Below are 19,800 nucleotides of genomic sequence, written 5' to 3'. Positions count from 1 at the left end.
GTGTGTTTTGATTGTTAAATAATCTTCAAATATATAGTGAAATGAGTAAAAACAATTAAAGAATATAAATAAATATTGTAATGAAAAAACTATTTATTTATTCTGATAATGATAAACTAGTGTCAAATTACAGTTTCCCACCCCTCTCTTTTTTTGATGATGAGAAATGAATTTTTAGTGTGTGAACAATGGCAGAATTGACTAGTATTAAATTCTAAAATTTTCCAGTTGAAAAATAGAGATGACATTACTCAGCTGTGCAGATATAGTATATTAATTATAAAAAATAAACTATCAATACTTAACAAAATACTCTAAAAATTTATTTCTATCAAAGTATTAAACAAAAATAAAATAAAAATAAAAACTTATCACATGGACTTTGGCCTTGACAGAGTACCACTTGGGAAAAAATTTAAATGTAACATTATAGTGTGTAAGTATGCATGTAAAGTATTGTGTAAAAAAGATTTTCTAATCTTTGAGTAGGATTTTGAAATGCAGGAACCATGATTGCTATATCTACCCACCCCCTCAATAAATTGTAACCAATGTTAAATGCCATCCATAACCCACATTCAGAAGTCACTATATAACATTTCATAAAATCAGATAATCCATTTTAAAATATCAAGTAAAATGATAACTGATAAAAAAAATTAGGCTTATTTTCTCCCCAACACTGTATGAAATTGATTTCATAACCAAAGAGACAGTAATTAAGAGTTGTATAACAACTAACTCACCAGGAAAGTTATTTAACTCTAAATACTGAAAGCTTACTAGAGGAACTAAGTACTGCTTAGTTACTAGATTACTAAATACTACTTAGGAATTAAAGGGTAAATTAAAGTTGTATGTACGCAAATAAAGAATCATGTAAAAAAAAAATAATCCATCTGAATAAGATTTTGAGATGCAGAAACATGATGGTTGTACCACACTACCCTCTTGACCAATTGCAACCAAAATTAAATAAAATCAAAAACCCGTTCTCAGAAGTCATCATACAAAATGTCATAAAAATCAGATAATCCAGTGCAAAAATATCAAACAAAAAGATAACTGATGAAAAAAAAAAAAGATTTAAGATTAGGCTTATTATACATCTGAAGGAAATTGCACAAATTCATAAACAAACTGGCATACTAATGTAATGGAATCATATAATTAATACAAAAATGTAACTTTGTGTCTAGAAATAACAAAAATAAAAACTTTTTTCATCTCTACTCGTTTATGGGAGTTTGAATGAAGCCGAACACCACTGAAAATACCTAAGGTATGAGTACTTAAAGGACATTAAATTATGTGAAAAAGTGTACCTATCCTTGAGTAAAATTTTGAGATATAAAATCATAAGGCCTCCTGTGTTTTTGATTGATAGTGACAAAAATTAAATAGCATAAATGCTTCAAATATTCAGGAATAATTTTTCTACATTTCATTTGCCTCCTCCAGTCCAAGATCTTAAATAAAAAACAGGCTTGACACATACATACATGTACCCTTTCAAAATTTTTCAACACTAAAATTGTTTTTTTGGGGGGGGGGTTAGAGAGGATCATAAAAATCAAGGAAAAATTTGAAATGCAAAATTTGACCCAATTAATACAATTTCCCTTATGTAGTATCCTACAATAACTATATATCAGTAAAACAATTGTTGTTTTTTTTTTTTATTGTTAATTATTCTGTAATATTTTTATTATCAATATTTCTTTCATTTACTTATTTTTTTAAATCATTATAGTTACCTTCATGATTTCCTCTCTATCTACTGAAGATGATTGTTTAACAATTGAAATGTTCAATTAGTTTTTATATTATCATTGTCTTGTCAATAGTTTCTGAATATTTTTTTGTTATTAAATATTTCAATTTAATGTCATATTTTTCACCGACTAAAAATACTGTAAATTATTTTCTGATTTATGATTATTATTATTATTATTTTTATTTCTTTATTTAATGCAGCCAATATTTATTGATGGAACAGAATTAGTTATTGAGGTAAGGTAATAAATAATATATGTATCTCAATAATTTCTTTTTCAATATAAACCTATAGCTAGTGAATGGATTTTTAAGTCATAAATTCTGTTTTTTGTTTAATTTTTTTTCATGGTATTCTTAAAGCCTTCTACATCTTATTGAACTGAAGCCATATCCAGATGTTCCTTATTCCTTATCCTTATAATAATTAAATCTGTAGTTTGTTACATTAATCTGTGTAATGGGAAAAGGTTAGAGGATGAGTTACTTTAATTTTATTTTGTTTTTCTTGTTTAAAAATGTAACATATTTATTAAAAAAAGAGTTTAAACATTTCAATTATTTTTTAATGGGAAATCGATGAAATCAGAATTTAAATAAAAAACCTTTATTAGCAAATTAAAAAAAATATTCCTAAGTATTCCTCATTCAACATTTCAGAAAATAATGAAAAATATCTTGGGTTTAAATTCTTTAATCCTACTCACCATAATAAGCTTTCTAACCAGGTCATGACTTTAATGGAAACTTGTTACAAAGCACTTCTAAGGCTTTTTCCCAATTTTCAATCACAAAAAATTGTTTTTTTTTCTCTGAAAAGTGTGCTGTCTACCTGAGTAATATATATCGGAATGTATATTTTTGATTTAAAGAAAGTTTCCACTCTTATAAAGAAATCACGAACCAACCGCTACATGTAATGATGTGGGCAGCAATATCTGGAATGCATCTGATATGACTGTACTTTTCTAAAGTAAGTGTTAACAGTATTTCATGCCTTAACGTGCTTGAAAATTATTTTCTTCTGTGGCTTCAATCAAGTATGGAATCAGTATGGCATTAACTGAAATTTTACATTTTACAGCTCTAGCTCATAGCTGGTTTGGCTGTAAGAATGTTTTTAAATGAACATTTTGAAGGACAGTGGAGTCTTTTTTTTCCTCTACAGTTCTTTCTTCTACACATACTATTCTGTTTTCATATTTTCGTACTTTTTGTTCTGTGTCTTGAATATGTAATGCCTTAATGCCTTAACGTGTCTTGAATATGTAATGCTGTAATGCCTTAACGTGCTTGAAAATTATTTTCTTCTGTGGCTTCAATCAAGTATGGAATCAGTATGGCATTAACTGAAATTTTACATTTTACAGCTCTAGCTCATAGCTGGTTTGGCTGTAAGAATGTTTTTAAATGAACATTTTGAAGGACAGTGGAGTCTTTTTTTTCCTCTACAGTTCTTTCTTCTACACATACTATTCTGTTTTCATATTTTCGTACTTTTTGTTCTGTGTCTTGAATATGTAATGCCTTAATGCCTTAACGTGTCTTGAATATGTAATGCTGTAATGCCTTAACGTGCTTGAAAATTATTTTCTTCTGTGGCTTCAATCAAGTATGGAATCAGTATGGCATTAACTGAAATTTTACATTTTACAGCTCTAGCTCATAGCTGGTTTGGCTGTAAGAATGTTTTTAAATGAACATTTTGAAGGACAGTGGAGTCTTTTTTTTCCTCTACAGTTCTTTCTTCTACACATACTATTCTGTTTTCATATTTTCGTACTTTTTGTTCTGTGTCTTGAATATGTAATGCCTTAATGCCTTAACGTGTCTTGAATATGTAATGCTGTAATGCCTTAACGTGCTTGAAAATTATTTTCTTCTGTGGCTTCAATCAAGTATGGAATCAGTATGGCATTAACTGAAATTTTACATTTTACAGCTCTAGCTCATAGCTGGTTTGGCTGTAAGAATGTTTTTAAATGAACATTTTGAAGGACAGTGGAGTCTTTTTTTTCCTCTACAGTTCTTTCTTCTACACATACTATTCTGTTTTCATATTTTCGTACTTTTTGTTCTGTGTCTTGAATATGTAATGCCTTAATGCCTTAACGTGTCTTGAATATGTAATGCTGTAATGCCTTAACGTGCTTGAAAATTATTTTCTTCTGTGGCTTCAATCAAGTATGGAATCAGTATGGCATTAACTGAAATTTTACATTTTACAGCTCTAGCTCATAGCTGGTTTGGCTGTAAGAATGTTTTTAAATGAACATTTTGAAGGACAGTGGAGTCTTTTTTTTCCTCTACAGTTCTTTCTTCTACACATACTATTCTGTTTTCATATTTTCGTACTTTTTGTTCTGTGTCTTGAATATGTAATGCCTTAATGCCTTAATGTGTCTTGAATATGTAATGCTGTAATGCCTTAACGTGCTTGAAAATTATTTTCTTCTGTGGCTTCAATCAAGTATGGAATCAGTATGGCATTAACTGAAATTTTACATTTTACAGCTCTAGCTCATAGCTGGTTTGGCTGTAAGAATGTTTTTAAATGAACATTTTGAAGGACAGTGGAGTCTTTTTTTTCCTCTACAGTTCTTTCTTCTACACATACTATTCTGTTTTCATATTTTCGTACTTTTTGTTCTGTGTCTTGAATATGTAATGCCTTAATGCCTTAACGTGTCTTGAATATGTAATGCTGTAATGCCTTAACGTGCTTGAAAATTATTTTCTTCTGTGGCTTCAATCAAGTATGGAATCAGTATGGCATTAACTGAAATTTTACATTTTACAGCTCTAGCTCATAGCTGGTTTGGCTGTAAGAATGTTTTTAAATGAACATTTTGAAGGACAGTGGAGTCTTTTTTTTCCTCTACAGTTCTTTCTTCTACACATACTATTCTGTTTTCATATTTTCGTACTTTTTGTTCTGTGTCTTGAATATGTAATGCCTTAATGCCTTAACGTGTCTTGAATATGTAATGCTGTAATGCCTTAACGTGCTTGAAAATTATTTTCTTCTGTGGCTTCAATCAAGTATGGAATCAGTATGGCATTAACTGAAATTTTACATTTTACAGCTCTAGCTCATAGCTGGTTTGGCTGTAAGAATGTTTTTAAATGAACATTTTGAAGGACAGTGGAGTCTTTTTTTTCCTCTACAGTTCTTTCTTCTACACATACTATTCTGTTTTCATATTTTCGTAATTTTTGTTCTGTGTCTTGAATATGTAATGCCTTAATGCCTTAACGTGTCTTGAATATGTAATGCTGTAATGCCTTAACGTGCTTGAAAATTATTTTCTTCTGTGGCTTCAATCAAGTATGGAATCAGTATGGCATTAACTGAAATTTTACATTTTACAGCTCTAGCTCATAGCTGGTTTGGCTGTAAGAATGTTTTTAAATGAACATTTTGAAGGACAGTGGAGTCTTTTTTTCCTCTACAGTTCTTTCTTCTACACATACTATTCTGTTTTCATATTTTCGTACTTTTTGTTCTGTGTCTTGAATATGTAATGCCTTAATGCCTTAACGTGTCTTGAATATGTAATGCTGTAATGCCTTAACGTGCTTGAAAATTATTTTCTTCTGTGGCTTCAATCAAGTATGGAATCAGTATGGCATTAACTGAAATTTTACATTTTACAGCTCTAGCTCATAGCTGGTTTGGCTGTAAGAATGTTTTTAAATGAACATTTTGAAGGACAGTGGAGTCTTTTTTTTCCTCTACAGTTCTTTCTTCTACACATACTATTCTGTTTTCATATTTTCGTACTTTTTGTTCTGTGTCTTGAATATGTAATGCTGTAATGCCTTAACGTGCTTGAAAATTATTTTCTTCTGTGGCTTCAATCAAGTATGGAATCAGTATGGCATTAACTGAAATTTTACATTTTACAGCTCTAGCTCATAGCTGGTTTGGCTGTAAGAATGTTTTTAAATGAACATTTTGAAGGACAGTGGAGTTTTTTTTTTCCTCTACAGTTCTTTCTTCTACACATACTATTCTGTTTTCATATTTTCGTACTTTTTGTTCTGTGTCTTGAATATGTAATGCCTTAATGCCTTAACGTGTCTTGAATATGTAATGCTGTAATGCCTTAACGTGCTTGAAAATTATTTTCTTCTGTGGCTTCAATCAAGTATGGAATCAGTATGGCATTAACTGAAATTTTACATTTTACAGCTCTAGCTCATAGCTGGTTTGGCTGTAAGAATGTTTTTAAATGAACATTTTGAAGGACAGTGGAGTCTTTTTTTTCCTCTACAGTTCTTTCTTCTACACATACTATTCTGTTTTCATATTTTCGTACTTTTTGTTCTGTGTCTTGAATATGTAATGCCTTAATGCCTTAACGTGTCTTGAATATGTAATGCTGTAATGCCTTAACGTGCTTGAAAATTATTTTCTTCTGTGGCTTCAATCAAGTATGGAATCAGTATGGCATTAACTGAAATTTTACATTTTACAGCTCTAGCTCATAGCTGGTTTGGCTGTAAGAATGTTTTTAAATGAACATTTTGAAGGACAGTGGAGTCTTTTTTTTCCTCTACAGTTCTTTCTTCTACACATACTATTCTGTTTAATAATAGGCATAACTGCGAGAAGGCTTTTGAAAATTGTTTCTCTTTCTGAGCATAACAGTATGAAAAAATGACAAATAACTTCTGGGTGTGATGTTGGACTACAGACAGTGAACGCTATTTTAAACAATTTTAACAAACTGGTTCCTTTTCACTTCAAAGGAAAGGCCAGTGTGGCCGTAAAAGAAAAACTACTCCAACACAGGATCGGTTGTTAATGAAAAAAAGTAAACTTGATCCAAAATTATCTACTGAGGAAAATCAAGAATTAGCAACCATAGAACAGATTTACACTTGACAGCTGTTAGACATCAACTTCTTGCAGCTGGATGGAAAGCTTGTTGGCCAACTACAAAGTAGCTTTTGCACATTACTTAGTAATGTGGAAAAGGCTCTTGTGCACCAAATCACATGCTAACTGGACCAATGAAGATTGGAAAATTGTTACATTTTCTGACAAGCCACACTTTTATATTCAGGGGCAAAGGGTTCCATACATTAGAAAAGTATCAGATGAAAATACATTACTGCCTGTTGGATATGAGCCCATATCCAACAATCAGTTAAACATCCCCAGAAAAAATGTTTTAGTTTTTTTTCACATTTGAAGGCCCCGATTCATTACTTCTAGTGGATATGTTGAAAAGTGATGACAATATAAAGATTCTGGAAAAAAAACGGTTGTGATACAACTTCAAAACAAATTCCCACAAGTACTCATGGCCAGGCAAAGCCCAAACTTAAATCCATTGAAAATCGTTGGGCAATAGTCAAAAAACAACTCTTAAAAATGAATTGCACCACAAAAATTGACCTCATTAAAGCAATAATATTGATATGGTTTCATGCTGAAGAAATTAAAAATATTGTGTAGTACAGTTATTAAATCAATGCTAAATCATGTACATGAAGTGATTAAGAGTAAAGAGGACATATTGCTTACTAGATTTTCACAAATTGTACAGGTATGGTTTTTTCTAAATAAAGTTACTTTTTATCAAATAACATTTGTGTTTGGTTTATTTTGCATGCTATATATATATATACATATATATATATATACATATACATATACACACATATACATATATATATATATATATACAACACATTATAATTTATTATATATATATATTTTTTTTTCTTTCTTGTCTTTTACCTCTACATTTTCAAATTTTATCTGCCCACCTTTATTTTCAACATCCTCTTGTATCAACACACTTCAAGGAACTCTTATTTTTCCCTTTGTGTTTCTTTTTGTAATCCATTTTACATTACCATCAGCTACCAAACTCCATGTAACAATAATTTTTTTAAGAATTTTTTCTAATTCATAAATCTGTACTTGATAGATCCAGATAAACTTAATGTGTATTTTATTACCTTGTTACAGGATTTCTTTGTATTTGTAAATGCTCTTGAAGGAACAATTGTGTTAAGAAAACCACTGGATTATGAAACATTGTCAAATTTTACAATCGCCATTAGAGCACAAGTAAGATAAGTTGTCATTCTATCATACATTTAATCAATAATACTGATTGATCCTATTTATTATTATGATACAGGTTTTACTTACAAGTATAATGCATTATTTTGAATTTAAATTTCATGTTACATTTGATAGAACAGGACACTTTAAATTCTAAAATGAGTGTGGTGAAAATATTTAACTGTGTCATGTTATATTGATCTGTATATCTTTTAATACAATTATCATACAAGCATGTGTGGAAGTATTTTTAAAAAATGCCATAAAATGCATAAATTATTTATTTATTTTTCTAATATTATTTGACTTTTGTTATTATTTTGTGTAGTATTTATTTTTAATAGCTTTCATAAAACTAGGAGATTCTTAATTTTTTACCCAAATGTATTTTCAACAATTTTTATGTGTTAAAGCCTAACTGTTTACCAATTGAACCGATTTTTATAATTCATCTTTTATTTTGTAGATGAAGATTTTCTGGTGATTTTATTGCAAGTTTTTCATGATAACTTGAGTGGAAAATTTTTGAATTGAATAAATTACATGGTCTTTATATATGGTTTGAAGATATTTAGAATTTTTTTTAATATAATCACTGAATATTAGATTATTATAGCATAATGATCAACCCTAAATGTCATTTTGATATTCAGATTACTTTCATTTAAAAGTTTATGATAATTATTAGAAAAATTTAGTATCTAAAATAATATCTACCTGTAATAATAATAATAATAATAATAATAATTAATAATAATTGATGATGATGATGGCGACGGCAACAGTGACGATGATGATAATAATAATAACCCACATCCCTGTATAATAATATATATCCAAACAGTTTTAACTCATGCATAATCTTTATATTTTTAGATTTTTTTGTCAGTTATCCAAAATAAAAAATTATAATTAAGTTTAAAAAAATGATTTAAAACAAACTGCTTTAAAATAAATACGGTTTAAATTTTGATGTTTTGAAGTATGCTAAATTAGGGATTAGCAAAATGCTTGTACTTATTTTCATTTTACTGCTTTGTTTGTAATTCAGTTTTAGTAAATAATATTAAGCTGGTTAATTTATTGCTTATCTAATGAAAGAAAACTTGTTAAATTATGATAAATTTTTTTAAATGTATTGTTAAAAACATCTAGTGTATAACAAATCTAAGCTTTTCAAGAATTTTATTTTCTATAAAATTTTTCTACAATTTTATTCTTCATCACATGATTCATTTTAGAATTGAAGAGCCCTTCAGTTATACATAGTTTAACTTGATATTTAAAGTAACAAAAAATATTTTATGTAAAAATATGTAATATTAAACAACATAATGCCGTAGAAATAATAAAAGTAATATTGTAATTTTCTATATTATTTTTTCCAGTTAGGCCAACTGTGAACCACACAAAAGTTTCTTTCTTCGGGTCTCTTTTTCTTTTTTCCCAATATTCTTTCATTTTTTTCTGTATGTTTGGTCTTCTTTCTTCCAATTGTTTCACATTGGTGTGATCCTTTTCCTTCCTCACTGTTTCAAAATCAACTCCATGTATTTTTTGTTTGAATAGCTTTCTAACTTTCATTTCCTGTTCTTGGATCCCTAAATTCTGTAATTATTTCTTCATTTGTTGTAGGTACCCATGGTTATTCTTGTTTCCAGAGTTTAATGAATATTTGTTTATTTAATTTCTTTTCATCCATTCTGCACATACCCAAAAATCTCAGCCTTCTTCTTATCACTTTTTTTATATCCTCTATTTCTTCATACAGTTCTTGGTTGGATTTCACTGAGATCCAACTGAAATCATTTCAGTTTGTATCCTTCTGTTGTTTTTTTTTCTTGGCCTAGGATTGTTCTCTGTGTTATTCTCTCTATTTTTAATGGTTCCAGTTCAGAAAGGAGTTGCGTTTCACTTCTGCATAGGACCACTGTGGCATAACGTCTGAATTTGGCCCTTTTTATTATAGATATCTTTGGTCAGCAATATAATATTTTATTTTATGCTTATACAAATTCAGGAAATCATAATTTTATGACCCTTTATTTGTATGTATGGTTTTCAGTCATCATTAATATTTTATTAATGATGATCAGTTTAAGATATTAATCATAAAATATGTCATATCTAATAATGTATCTTCTTTACCATCTAACCTGCAACAACTATTTTACCAACAAAAGGGGATTATAAGGTAAGTGAAAAGTATGTAAAAGTCTGATGTCACTTTGTTGATGAAGCAGCTGTTGTAAATTAAACAAAAGCAAAATGCACTGTTAGATGGTATTATAATAATTTTATTTTATTTATTTCCTACAATATTTCTCATAATGCAATTATTTGAGTTATAAAACCCAAATTAAAATTAAAGTCTTATAAAGTTCTCAATGAGATTACCAACTTCTTATATTATTGCAGCAGTATTTCTGCCAAATAAAAAAAAAAAATCATTGTAATCTTGTTACTTGAAAGCTACCATACTTAATTTCATGAATATTTGTTTAAGTATTACAGAGAATTTTTCAGAATTGAGGATTGAATATGTAACAGTTATGAAAATCTTGGTAGTAATCGTTTTGTTTTACAATGCTTTTTCCACATTTATTAATTGTAAGAATTCAGTAGTAACTGAATTTTTGTTAATTTTTGAACTGTTAGACATGAGTTAAAAATTAAAAAAAAGGAAAAAGTTATTTTTTAGTCGGGTTTTTAAAATGTTAATATTCATTTTTTTTTTAATCAGGATCAAGGAAGTCCACCACAATACACTGATACACAACTTCATGTTAATGTAATTGATGCTGATGATCAAAATCCAAAATTTGTCGATGATAGATATACTACATTAATACCAGATCATGCTCCTCAAGTAAGTATAAAATACTTAATATTTTCAATACTATGCTTATTTTTATATAAAAAGTGATTATTTAAAATGAATGAAATTCCAAATAGCCATATATTTTTTACAATGACAAATTAATTTCAGTAAGCACAATATGCTTTCAGCAATATTTCACAATAACAGGGATCCCAAATGTAATTGTGCACCTAAACAAAAGCATCTGGATCTCAATCAATAAATTATAATTTAATTTGTCTTTCTGATATTGTCAGCAGTGAAACTAACAGTTGCCTTTATTCATAGCTGATTTCAATGTTTTAATGTTGACAATACCATTTAGTTTAATAACCATAACAAAAAAATTGGAGTTTGATGTGCTCTATCATGTAACCAGATAATTATTCAGGTTTTCCAAGAACACAGTAAACTCAGAATGTATTGCAACAAGAAATCATTTATCTTTTCATCAGCTAACTAGGTGAGAAAAAAATTGATGGAACATACTACCAACAAGTGCATACCGCCAAGTTTTCACTAAATTTGCTGCTTGAAGTTTTTTGGATTAAACTCGTTTCAGAGGATATCTGGCCATTGAAACCTCCAGTTCTTACATCTACAGATTTTCGTTTATGGGAAGCAATGAAAAGACCTGTTTACAAGAACAATCCTTATATCTGAGTGAACTGAAAAATAATATAAATGGATTTGTAAATGCAATCACTCGTTTGGTGATTCTGCGTGTACTTTCAAATATCTTAAAACATATTCAGGCATTCCTGGAAGCAAATGGTTGCCAAATTGACCATCTTTAGTAAATAATAATTCATTGTAATAAGTTTTATTCCTTTTTCTGTTATTGTTATTTGAATATAATAAATTAAATACTTGTAAATACTGGTGCACATTTCCATTTTAGAAACTCAGTGTTGTAATGAAAAATCATGAGCACACTGATAATTTAAATAGTCAGAATTAAAGTAGAAATAAACAAATTTAATAATACCTATGTTTTATTCAAAATATTATTCAAATTCATTTTTAAATCAATTCTAGACTAATAAAAAAAAAATATATATATATATTTTTGTTATAGCTTCTTTTGAAAATGTTAAGTAATTTCATAATTTCAGTACTATCCTTTTTATCTTTAAAGAATACAATTTTGTTTACTCATATGTATGTATGTATATATATATATATATATATATATATATATATATATATATATGTTTAAATATATACAATTATTTAAGTGAAAAGTGAATGGTTGTATGTAAATAATTGTTGTAAAATACTCTTTACAATTTCTTTTATTACTTTTTTCTTGTTCAGGACATATTTTAATAGAAATTTAATCAAAATACAAATAAGATTTATTGCAGCTATTGTTTGCAGCATTTTGTTGGTAAGAAGTTATCTGCCTAAACACAGAATAACATTTTTTTTTACTTTTTGGATAGCCTTGTTATTTGAAGAAAAAAAAGTAGGATGAAACAATAGGTCAGTATTATAGAAATTATTAAATAATATGAAATACTAATTTTATTTTCATACAATTTACTACATTGTTTGCTTGAAGCAGTGTCTATGGGTCTTCTCTTTTTTATTAATTTTTGTGATCCTTCTTTTATGCAATTTACAAATAATACATTATTTTCTCCAATAAGTATTCTGTACGTTGAACTTGTGAAATTACTGGAATTCCATGGTATGAATATTCAAAGGTTAGTAGTTTTCACACACTTTTCAATTCACTACTTAAATTCATAAATCTACTTATCAGGTCCTTTATTTCTCTATTCTAAATAAACATTTGTATAACTTTTGTTAAAATTATCATGCAATTGCTAAATTGTACCTGCCTTCACTCATTATTTGAGGATTATAAATTTTATACCATGGAAATTTTAGCAGAATTAATATCGTTTATATTGAAAAATCAAATCATACACAAGCAATTATAACTGTTAAAGTGATAAAATTGTTTATTGTCATATTCAGGGTATGTGGGAAAGTGAACTGTAAACATACTGTATACAACAACTTTTTTCTACAAAAGTCTTGTAAGTTTAACTTAATTCTTAAAGATTATGCCCCATAAGGATAAAAAATAGGAGTGTGGTAAGTAGAAATATATATTTTCCATACTTAGCTATGAGTATGGGGAAATATATATAGATCTATCAATATATAAATGATGAATATTAATGAATATCATTGCAATTTTGATTTTAACTAATTTTATTTTTAGGGTACTCGTCTTCATATATTACCAAGAGAAATTGCTGCGTATGATCAAGACCTTGGTATAAATGCACCGATATATTTTTCATTCAATTCAGGTAAGATTATAATATAATTTTACTTTAAAAGTAATTTTATCTGTTAATTTCATATATAATGAGGAATTTTTCAAGTGATCGTATAAAAAAAAATATCTGTACATGTATATATATATATATATATTCTCCAATAAAAAAGCATGGTGCGTTGGTTTTTTTGCTGTATGTGCTCACATTTTTATTTTGAATGAAGCACATGAACAATTCATTCACTCAAGAAACAGCTAAAAATGTTCAAGATTTTTAAGCTTTTCATTGTAAAAGGTTTTGTTTATGTTAGTACGCTAAATTCATGAACATTCTTTAGTTCAATAGGCAAAAACATTTAACACAATCATGTTATTGAAACATTAATCAAGTAACATTTTTGCAGTGGGCCAGAGGCCCACCTTTTTTCTAGTATTTATATAATTACATGAATTAAGGTAGATTTTAATTCAGTTAATATTAAAAATATATATATTGTATATACCGTGTCTCATAAAAAAGGAAAGAATTTTAATACCAACAATTTTTAATAATTAATTTTTGTTTCTAAATATTTTCTGTTATTGAAATGATTCTTGTTAAAGTTTAAAATAATAACACAGTATGTTTCTTTCACATTTCAGTTTGTTTGGTTTTTATAATAAAGGTTAAATTATTTAAACTGTTCTTCATGTTTCGTTGCTGTTCTTACATAGATTTCTCAGATAAAACTGAAAATATTGTGGAAAAATTTTAACAAATTGTATGTCAAACCTAAAAAATTGTGTTTTGTGAACAATTATTTGTGTTTTACATTAATTTTCTCAAAAATTAAAAGGGGTGTAGTTCTAGGACTGTTTATACAGTTATTCAGGTCGAAAAGTTTTAGAAATCAACAAACTTACCCTTCGATCTAAGTTCCAGGAATATTAGTATGGCTTCATTTTATTCTTGAGTCTGACACCAGAAAAATTTTTTTTTGAAATTATAACTCAGAAATGTAGTGTTTCCAGATCTCTATGTTAACATGCGGCTTTCAAAAAAGAATTGAACTGCCCCTTAATAATCAAAAACCAGTATTAGCATGATCTTCATGCAGTTGTGAAAATTTATTCAACTTTGCAGAAATTCTTGGCAAAACACAGGATAGAACAACTTCAGCAAGCTGTGCATTTTTTACTCTTTTCTAAGCTTCAAATTTTCTTTTAAAGAAAGATTTGAAGACAGAGAAGAGATTAAAAGAAATACAAAAAGGGGACTTTGGTGCTCACCAAAAATTACTTTGTAAAATGCTTCCAACAATGGAAACATCACTGGCATAAACGTGTTACATCAGAAGGGGCCTGCTTTGAAGGGGACAAGTCATTGAATTAAACAGGTTAAATATTACTTTTTTTTTATCAACAAAATAATATTCATATTGTTGATGTTATCAGCAGTTGGTTAGAAGGGAAGGAATATTTCTCAGAATTTTTTTTTTTTTTGATAGCCAACAAGCTTTTGTTAAGGTATCATTGCTCTACTGTACAAGCTTAAGATGAGCCTGTTGTCCAAATGATGAGACTTCAGTCTTGGGCCCCATTTTATATTCACCTACACTGCTGATCTCTTAGCACAGACTCTATCACTCTTGTATCCTTTGCTGATGATATGGTGATTACAGCGGTTAAGTAGTGTTGGAGACACTGCAGTTAGAGTTAGGCCTTCTCAGTGCCTAAATGCATAAATGCATAAATGCAAAACTATATAATGCTTTTGCTAAATGGAAGGTACATGTTAATACTTCAAAGTCAAGCCATGTGATGTTTGCAATGAGAAGGGGGCCCACGAGTCTGCCTAGATGGAGTTCACATCCATCATTCGGACAGTATATGACACTTAGGACTTTATTTGGACCACCACCTAACATGGAAAAATCACATGAGAGAGAAGAGAAAGCAGTTAAATATTAAGCTTAGGCAGTTGAACTGGTTACAAGGAAGGAGGTCTGTGTTGTCGTTAAGTAACAAACTGTTGTTTTATGAGTGTAAGTCATTTTTAAAGTCAATATGAGCCTACAGGATACAACTGAGGTACGGCAACAAAAGCAATATCGACATCATCCAAAGGTTCCAGAACAAAGCGCTGAAGAGCATATGAGAGGCACCATGGTTTGCAAAGAACAAAGAATTCCATGATTACCTAGGGATGCCTCCTATTTGTAAAGAAATTAACCAGTTAAGCTCAAAAAAATACTTAAGCTTAAAAAGCGTGAAAACCATATGGCTGTTAACCTATATGATAACAGTGAGGATGTGAGAATGAATTAGAACTTGAGATTGTTGTGTGGTAAATATTGTCCTTTTCTTTGTTTTACTGACAACTTAACTGTTGTGTTTGTTGTATTGAACATTTATAGTTTTTTGCTCTATTTCATTACTTCTTGATTTATGTGTACTTTTTATGGACTTTGTGTGCATTGTTAGTTATATTTTATTCATTGTACTTTTAATTATATTATGCTTTGTTCATACTTTTATTGTATTGTCTTGGGAGGAATCACTGGACACCTCTCTTTAATGTTATTATTGCTTCATACAATTTACTTATAGTTAGTTTTGTTGTTTAGGAAACTGATTGTAAATAAAACAGTATAAGAAAGAAAAAAAAAATTTATATATGAGGTGTGATCAAAAAGTATCAAGTAGCAAGATCAGTAATTTGTCTATTTACCATTATCAGGAACTGTCAGTATAAACTAGGGATCCTTGTATAATTGATAGTTCTGAAGTTTGATTGTAAGAGATATATTATAACTCTAATGGACACTGCATTTGTTGTAAGTGCTTTTCGATTTATAATAATTAAAGCACAACTACAACTTATTATTGTTCTTTTTACAATAATCATACCAATTAAAGGTACAGAGTATAATAAAAATTTATCAAGCTATATTAGTAGGAAACATATTAGTGCACTAAATGTGTACTGAAAGCGGTGTTGTTTATGGTGACTGCTTAGGGAGTACCACTGGAGCATTGTTAGTTAATGAGTTTTTATTTTACTATATTGATTATTGAACAATTTCTGAATATATTTTAATTTTAATTATTTAGATATTCATTTAATAACTTAAAAATAAATTTGAAATACATTGAAATAAATTTTTTTTCTAGCTAATCAAGATTATAGATTCTTTGAAATGGATAGAATGACTGGACATATTATTATTAAAAGAAGTATACCGGATGATGAGTTACTTCAACCATCAACATTAGTTGTCAAGGTGATTATCATTATTATTAATGTTCTAGAATTCAATTAGGAAATTTTTATCTTCTTTAAAGATTTTTTAGGCAGATTTTAACGTATTTCATTAGGAGTAATCTTCCTTAAAAAAAAGTATGATTTTTTTTTTATAAACAAAAAAATTAACTCATAGTTCAGATATGCTTCTACTGGTTATAACAGTCTATAAAATTAGCAAATGGTGGTTGCAATGAATAAATTTCTAATTAATATCTCCATTACAAATTTCATCAGGACCTTAACAATTATTAAATTGAACAATTTTCATGAAATCTCTCTCATACTTAGTACAAGGGCCAGTTATATTCTTACCAATTGACAAGTACTTAGTTTGAGAAGTCAAAAATTTAATATAATTTAAAATTTTCTTTAGACTGCTAAATTTTTAAATTTGAAATGGGTTTGTAGTTAATTGTATAAATTTCAATTGTTGTAAACAACAAAGTCTGCATTCTATTTATAAAAAGTTATATCAGCATCCACTTTGTTGTTGGAATTATTATTTTTTTTTGTTACAAAGTGGTCTGCTGTAATGTAAAAGTTAATATGTTTTAGTTAGTGCATTTTGAAGCAAATGAAACACACATGCAGTAATAAGGGTAGAGCAGTAATATAAAAATATATCTACAGAATGGTCACAGAATACTTTTCCATGATATTCAGGTAACACTGGTAACACTGCATGCAATGAAGTGATTGTAAAGGTTAACTGGCTGCTTTAATTTTCTCAACAAAGTACCAGAATTATTAGAATTTGATGTTATCTTCATGTTTTCAGTTAGAATTTTGATTTAGGTAGTGAACCTATTATTAAAATATTTATAATAAATATATTAATAAGAAATAAGTTTTTGTGTAAAGGAATAAGTAAGTTTTGTGTTAAGTCAAAGTGGCAGATACAAGCGAGTATTTAGTACTAGGATGATTTGTTGCTAGTATTTGGGCTCATGAGCATGCAAACACAGATGAAAAATCTGAAAACATGAGAGACAGTCATGTTCTGTGTTTTTTTTTACGATTTTGATCCTTTAACATAAAAGAGAATGACTAAACACACTTAGTGGCTAAAAAAACCACCTTTGATATTTGTTAAATAAACTAATCACAAACAATCTATGTTTTTTTTTTCTTTATATGGATTTGGACTTAGTATACAGCCACAGAGTATATAAAATATCAGGAATAAATATAACATACCTTATTCGGCTCTTTTTCTCTCATAGAGTTTAGAGAAACCATTTTCTCTATCAGAGAAGAAATTTTCTTTTTTGAATGAACAGGATTCATTTTTACAGTTGAGTAAAATTTGTCAACATTAAATACATTTCATTAATATTTTTCTGTTAAAATTTTCCATATAGTTTATTTGTAATGTAAAATACCATCATTAATTTGAAACTGCATAATATTTTGTTTGTTTCTTACTTCCTTGTGCGAAGTAAAGGAAGTATTGTATACTCAAAAAAGTTTGGTTTTTAGATTTCAACAGAAATATCCATTTTTGACCATCCCTGAATCCATTTTGATCAGTTTTGGCGAGACATCTGTGCGTACGTACGTATGTGTGTATGTATCTGGCATAACTCAAAAATGATTAGCTGTAGGATGTTGAAATTTTGAATTTAGGACTATTGTAACATGTAGTTGTGCACCTCCCCTTTTGATTGGTATCGACTAGACCAAAATTGTCTAAAACAGCTCAAAATCAAAAAAAATGGATTTTGGAATTTTTTTTAACTGCAGTAATAAGCCCTCATTGAGAGTTTTTCAGTGATATATCATAAGTGGTACTTATTTTCATTGGTTCCAGATATATAGCCAAATAAAATTTTAATTAATGAAATATTTGGACCTTAAAGTGAAAGGCACATTGGTTCAAATCAGACTTCGTTTCCTTTTTTTTTTTTTTATTTAAATGTATTGATTTATTCATATTTATTAACCTTTGATTGCAAAAAAAAACTTTACAATAAATAAAAATTCAATAATAACAATAAAAAAAAAACTAAGAAAAATTATCAGAAGTTATTAATGAAATAAAATTTTACATACTTTTCATTTTAAAAACATGTGTATATGTAATTTAACAGATGTACAAGGATGTCATGTGACTTCTTTGTATGACTTGTTGATCAGATTTTTAAAATTATTTTGACCTTGAATATATTTTTTCTATTTACTTGTAATTACAGCCTAATGCTCAGTTGGCTACTGCTTTTTTTTTATGTACAATGAATTTTCTAGTATATGCAAAAAATGCTAAGACTCAACTGGAATTCATACAGAATCTTGTGGAAGAAAGGTAGTGCCACAGAGGTCAATGCAATAAGAAATAAATATTTATTATAATATCCATTTAGAGATGTTTGTATTGTGTCATCTCATTTTTTCACATTAAATTTATTCCACTATATTTAAACAATCACTAAAGATTTATTTAATTCTAATTTTTATGAATTTTTGGTGTGTCTTTACTGTTTGGTATTACAAAATATATAATAATTTTTCATTTCAAAATGGCAGCCAATACAGTTTTGGAAAAGTACTGATGGTTAAATCTGATTTACTTATTATTTCTCTTTGTATACACTCCTTGTTATATAATTATTATATGTGTTGTAGTTAAAAATATTGAAATATTTAAACAATAGTGAAAAAAATTATTGAAAAATATTGTGGAACAACACCTCCTTGACTAGTTATCACTCAGTGATATCCAGTGCCACTAGTGATACTGTTTATCATATTGCTAACATTATGAAAATATAATTTTTTTAACAGTTCTTTTCTTATTTTATTTTAAGTTTCCTTCATAATTTAATTTTTTAGTAAAGAATAATTTCTTTCAAATTCAATACAAAATGAGAATTGTTCACAGAATTGATAGTATGTTATATGTTCTTTGTTTGCAGTTTGTAATTAATAAAAAAATAAATTGGTAATATTGGTAAATTGGTAATTCAGTTGTTAACATTTTTTATAAAAAATTCTTATTGCTAATTTGATGGAAGATTTTCTTTAAGTTATATCATTTTCTTTTATGGTTTGTTTTTATTACTTTCTTCACAGGCAACACAGTTTGATAATCCAGATAGGTATGCTTTAGCAACATTGACTGTAAGTCGACCTGGTACATCTCTCAGGGAGCTTCAATTTCTTCAAACACATTACCTTGCTGGTGTTCTTGAAAATGTTCCTTTGAATAGTGTATTATTAACTGTTATCACTAATAGACATAGAGATAAGGTTTGTATTCGTTACAGCAATACATTTTTATTCAATGTAAAATTTTACTTTTTGCATATTCAGTGGCATTATGTACATAAATAAAAAATAACTTATTTCTAAAACATTTTATGTATAATCATACACTGGACTTATCAATTCCAGTAGTTCTTTCATTATTGTAACATTTATGGTAAGAGGGCCCCATTTGTTATATCCTCTTAAAACAAAACACACTGTAATGCCAGCCACTGTTTGGTACCATTTTTTAA

The 19,800-nt window shown here is 28.2% G+C and overlaps 1 protein-coding gene across 3 annotated transcripts in view; it reads left to right on the top strand.

Moving 5' to 3' along the window:
- Cad96Cb (protocadherin Fat 4-like Cad96Ca) overlaps positions 1 to 19,800 on the top strand; it is a 177,120-nt gene that overhangs the window by 127,286 nt on the left and 30,034 nt on the right. For all 3 annotated transcript variants that reach the window (XR_012758540.1, XM_075380089.1, XM_075380090.1), the window contains exons 8-12: positions 7,763 to 7,864; positions 10,605 to 10,730; positions 12,958 to 13,048; positions 16,171 to 16,280; positions 19,373 to 19,549. Coding sequence is in view for 2 of the 3 variants with exons in the window: in XM_075380089.1 (XP_075236204.1) it covers positions 7,763 to 7,864; positions 10,605 to 10,730; positions 12,958 to 13,048; positions 16,171 to 16,280; positions 19,373 to 19,549 (606 nt within the window). In the remaining variant the exon portion in view is untranslated. The remainder of the gene's footprint in view (positions 1 to 7,762; positions 7,865 to 10,604; positions 10,731 to 12,957; positions 13,049 to 16,170; positions 16,281 to 19,372; positions 19,550 to 19,800) is intronic.

This window comes from Lycorma delicatula, chromosome 12 (genome assembly GCF_047948215.1).
Source record: "Lycorma delicatula isolate Av1 chromosome 12, ASM4794821v1, whole genome shotgun sequence".
Lineage (NCBI taxonomy): Eukaryota > Metazoa > Arthropoda > Insecta > Hemiptera > Fulgoridae > Lycorma > Lycorma delicatula.
Note: the sequence above shows the minus strand (reverse complement) of the source record. Positions and strands in the feature narration are given on the sequence as shown.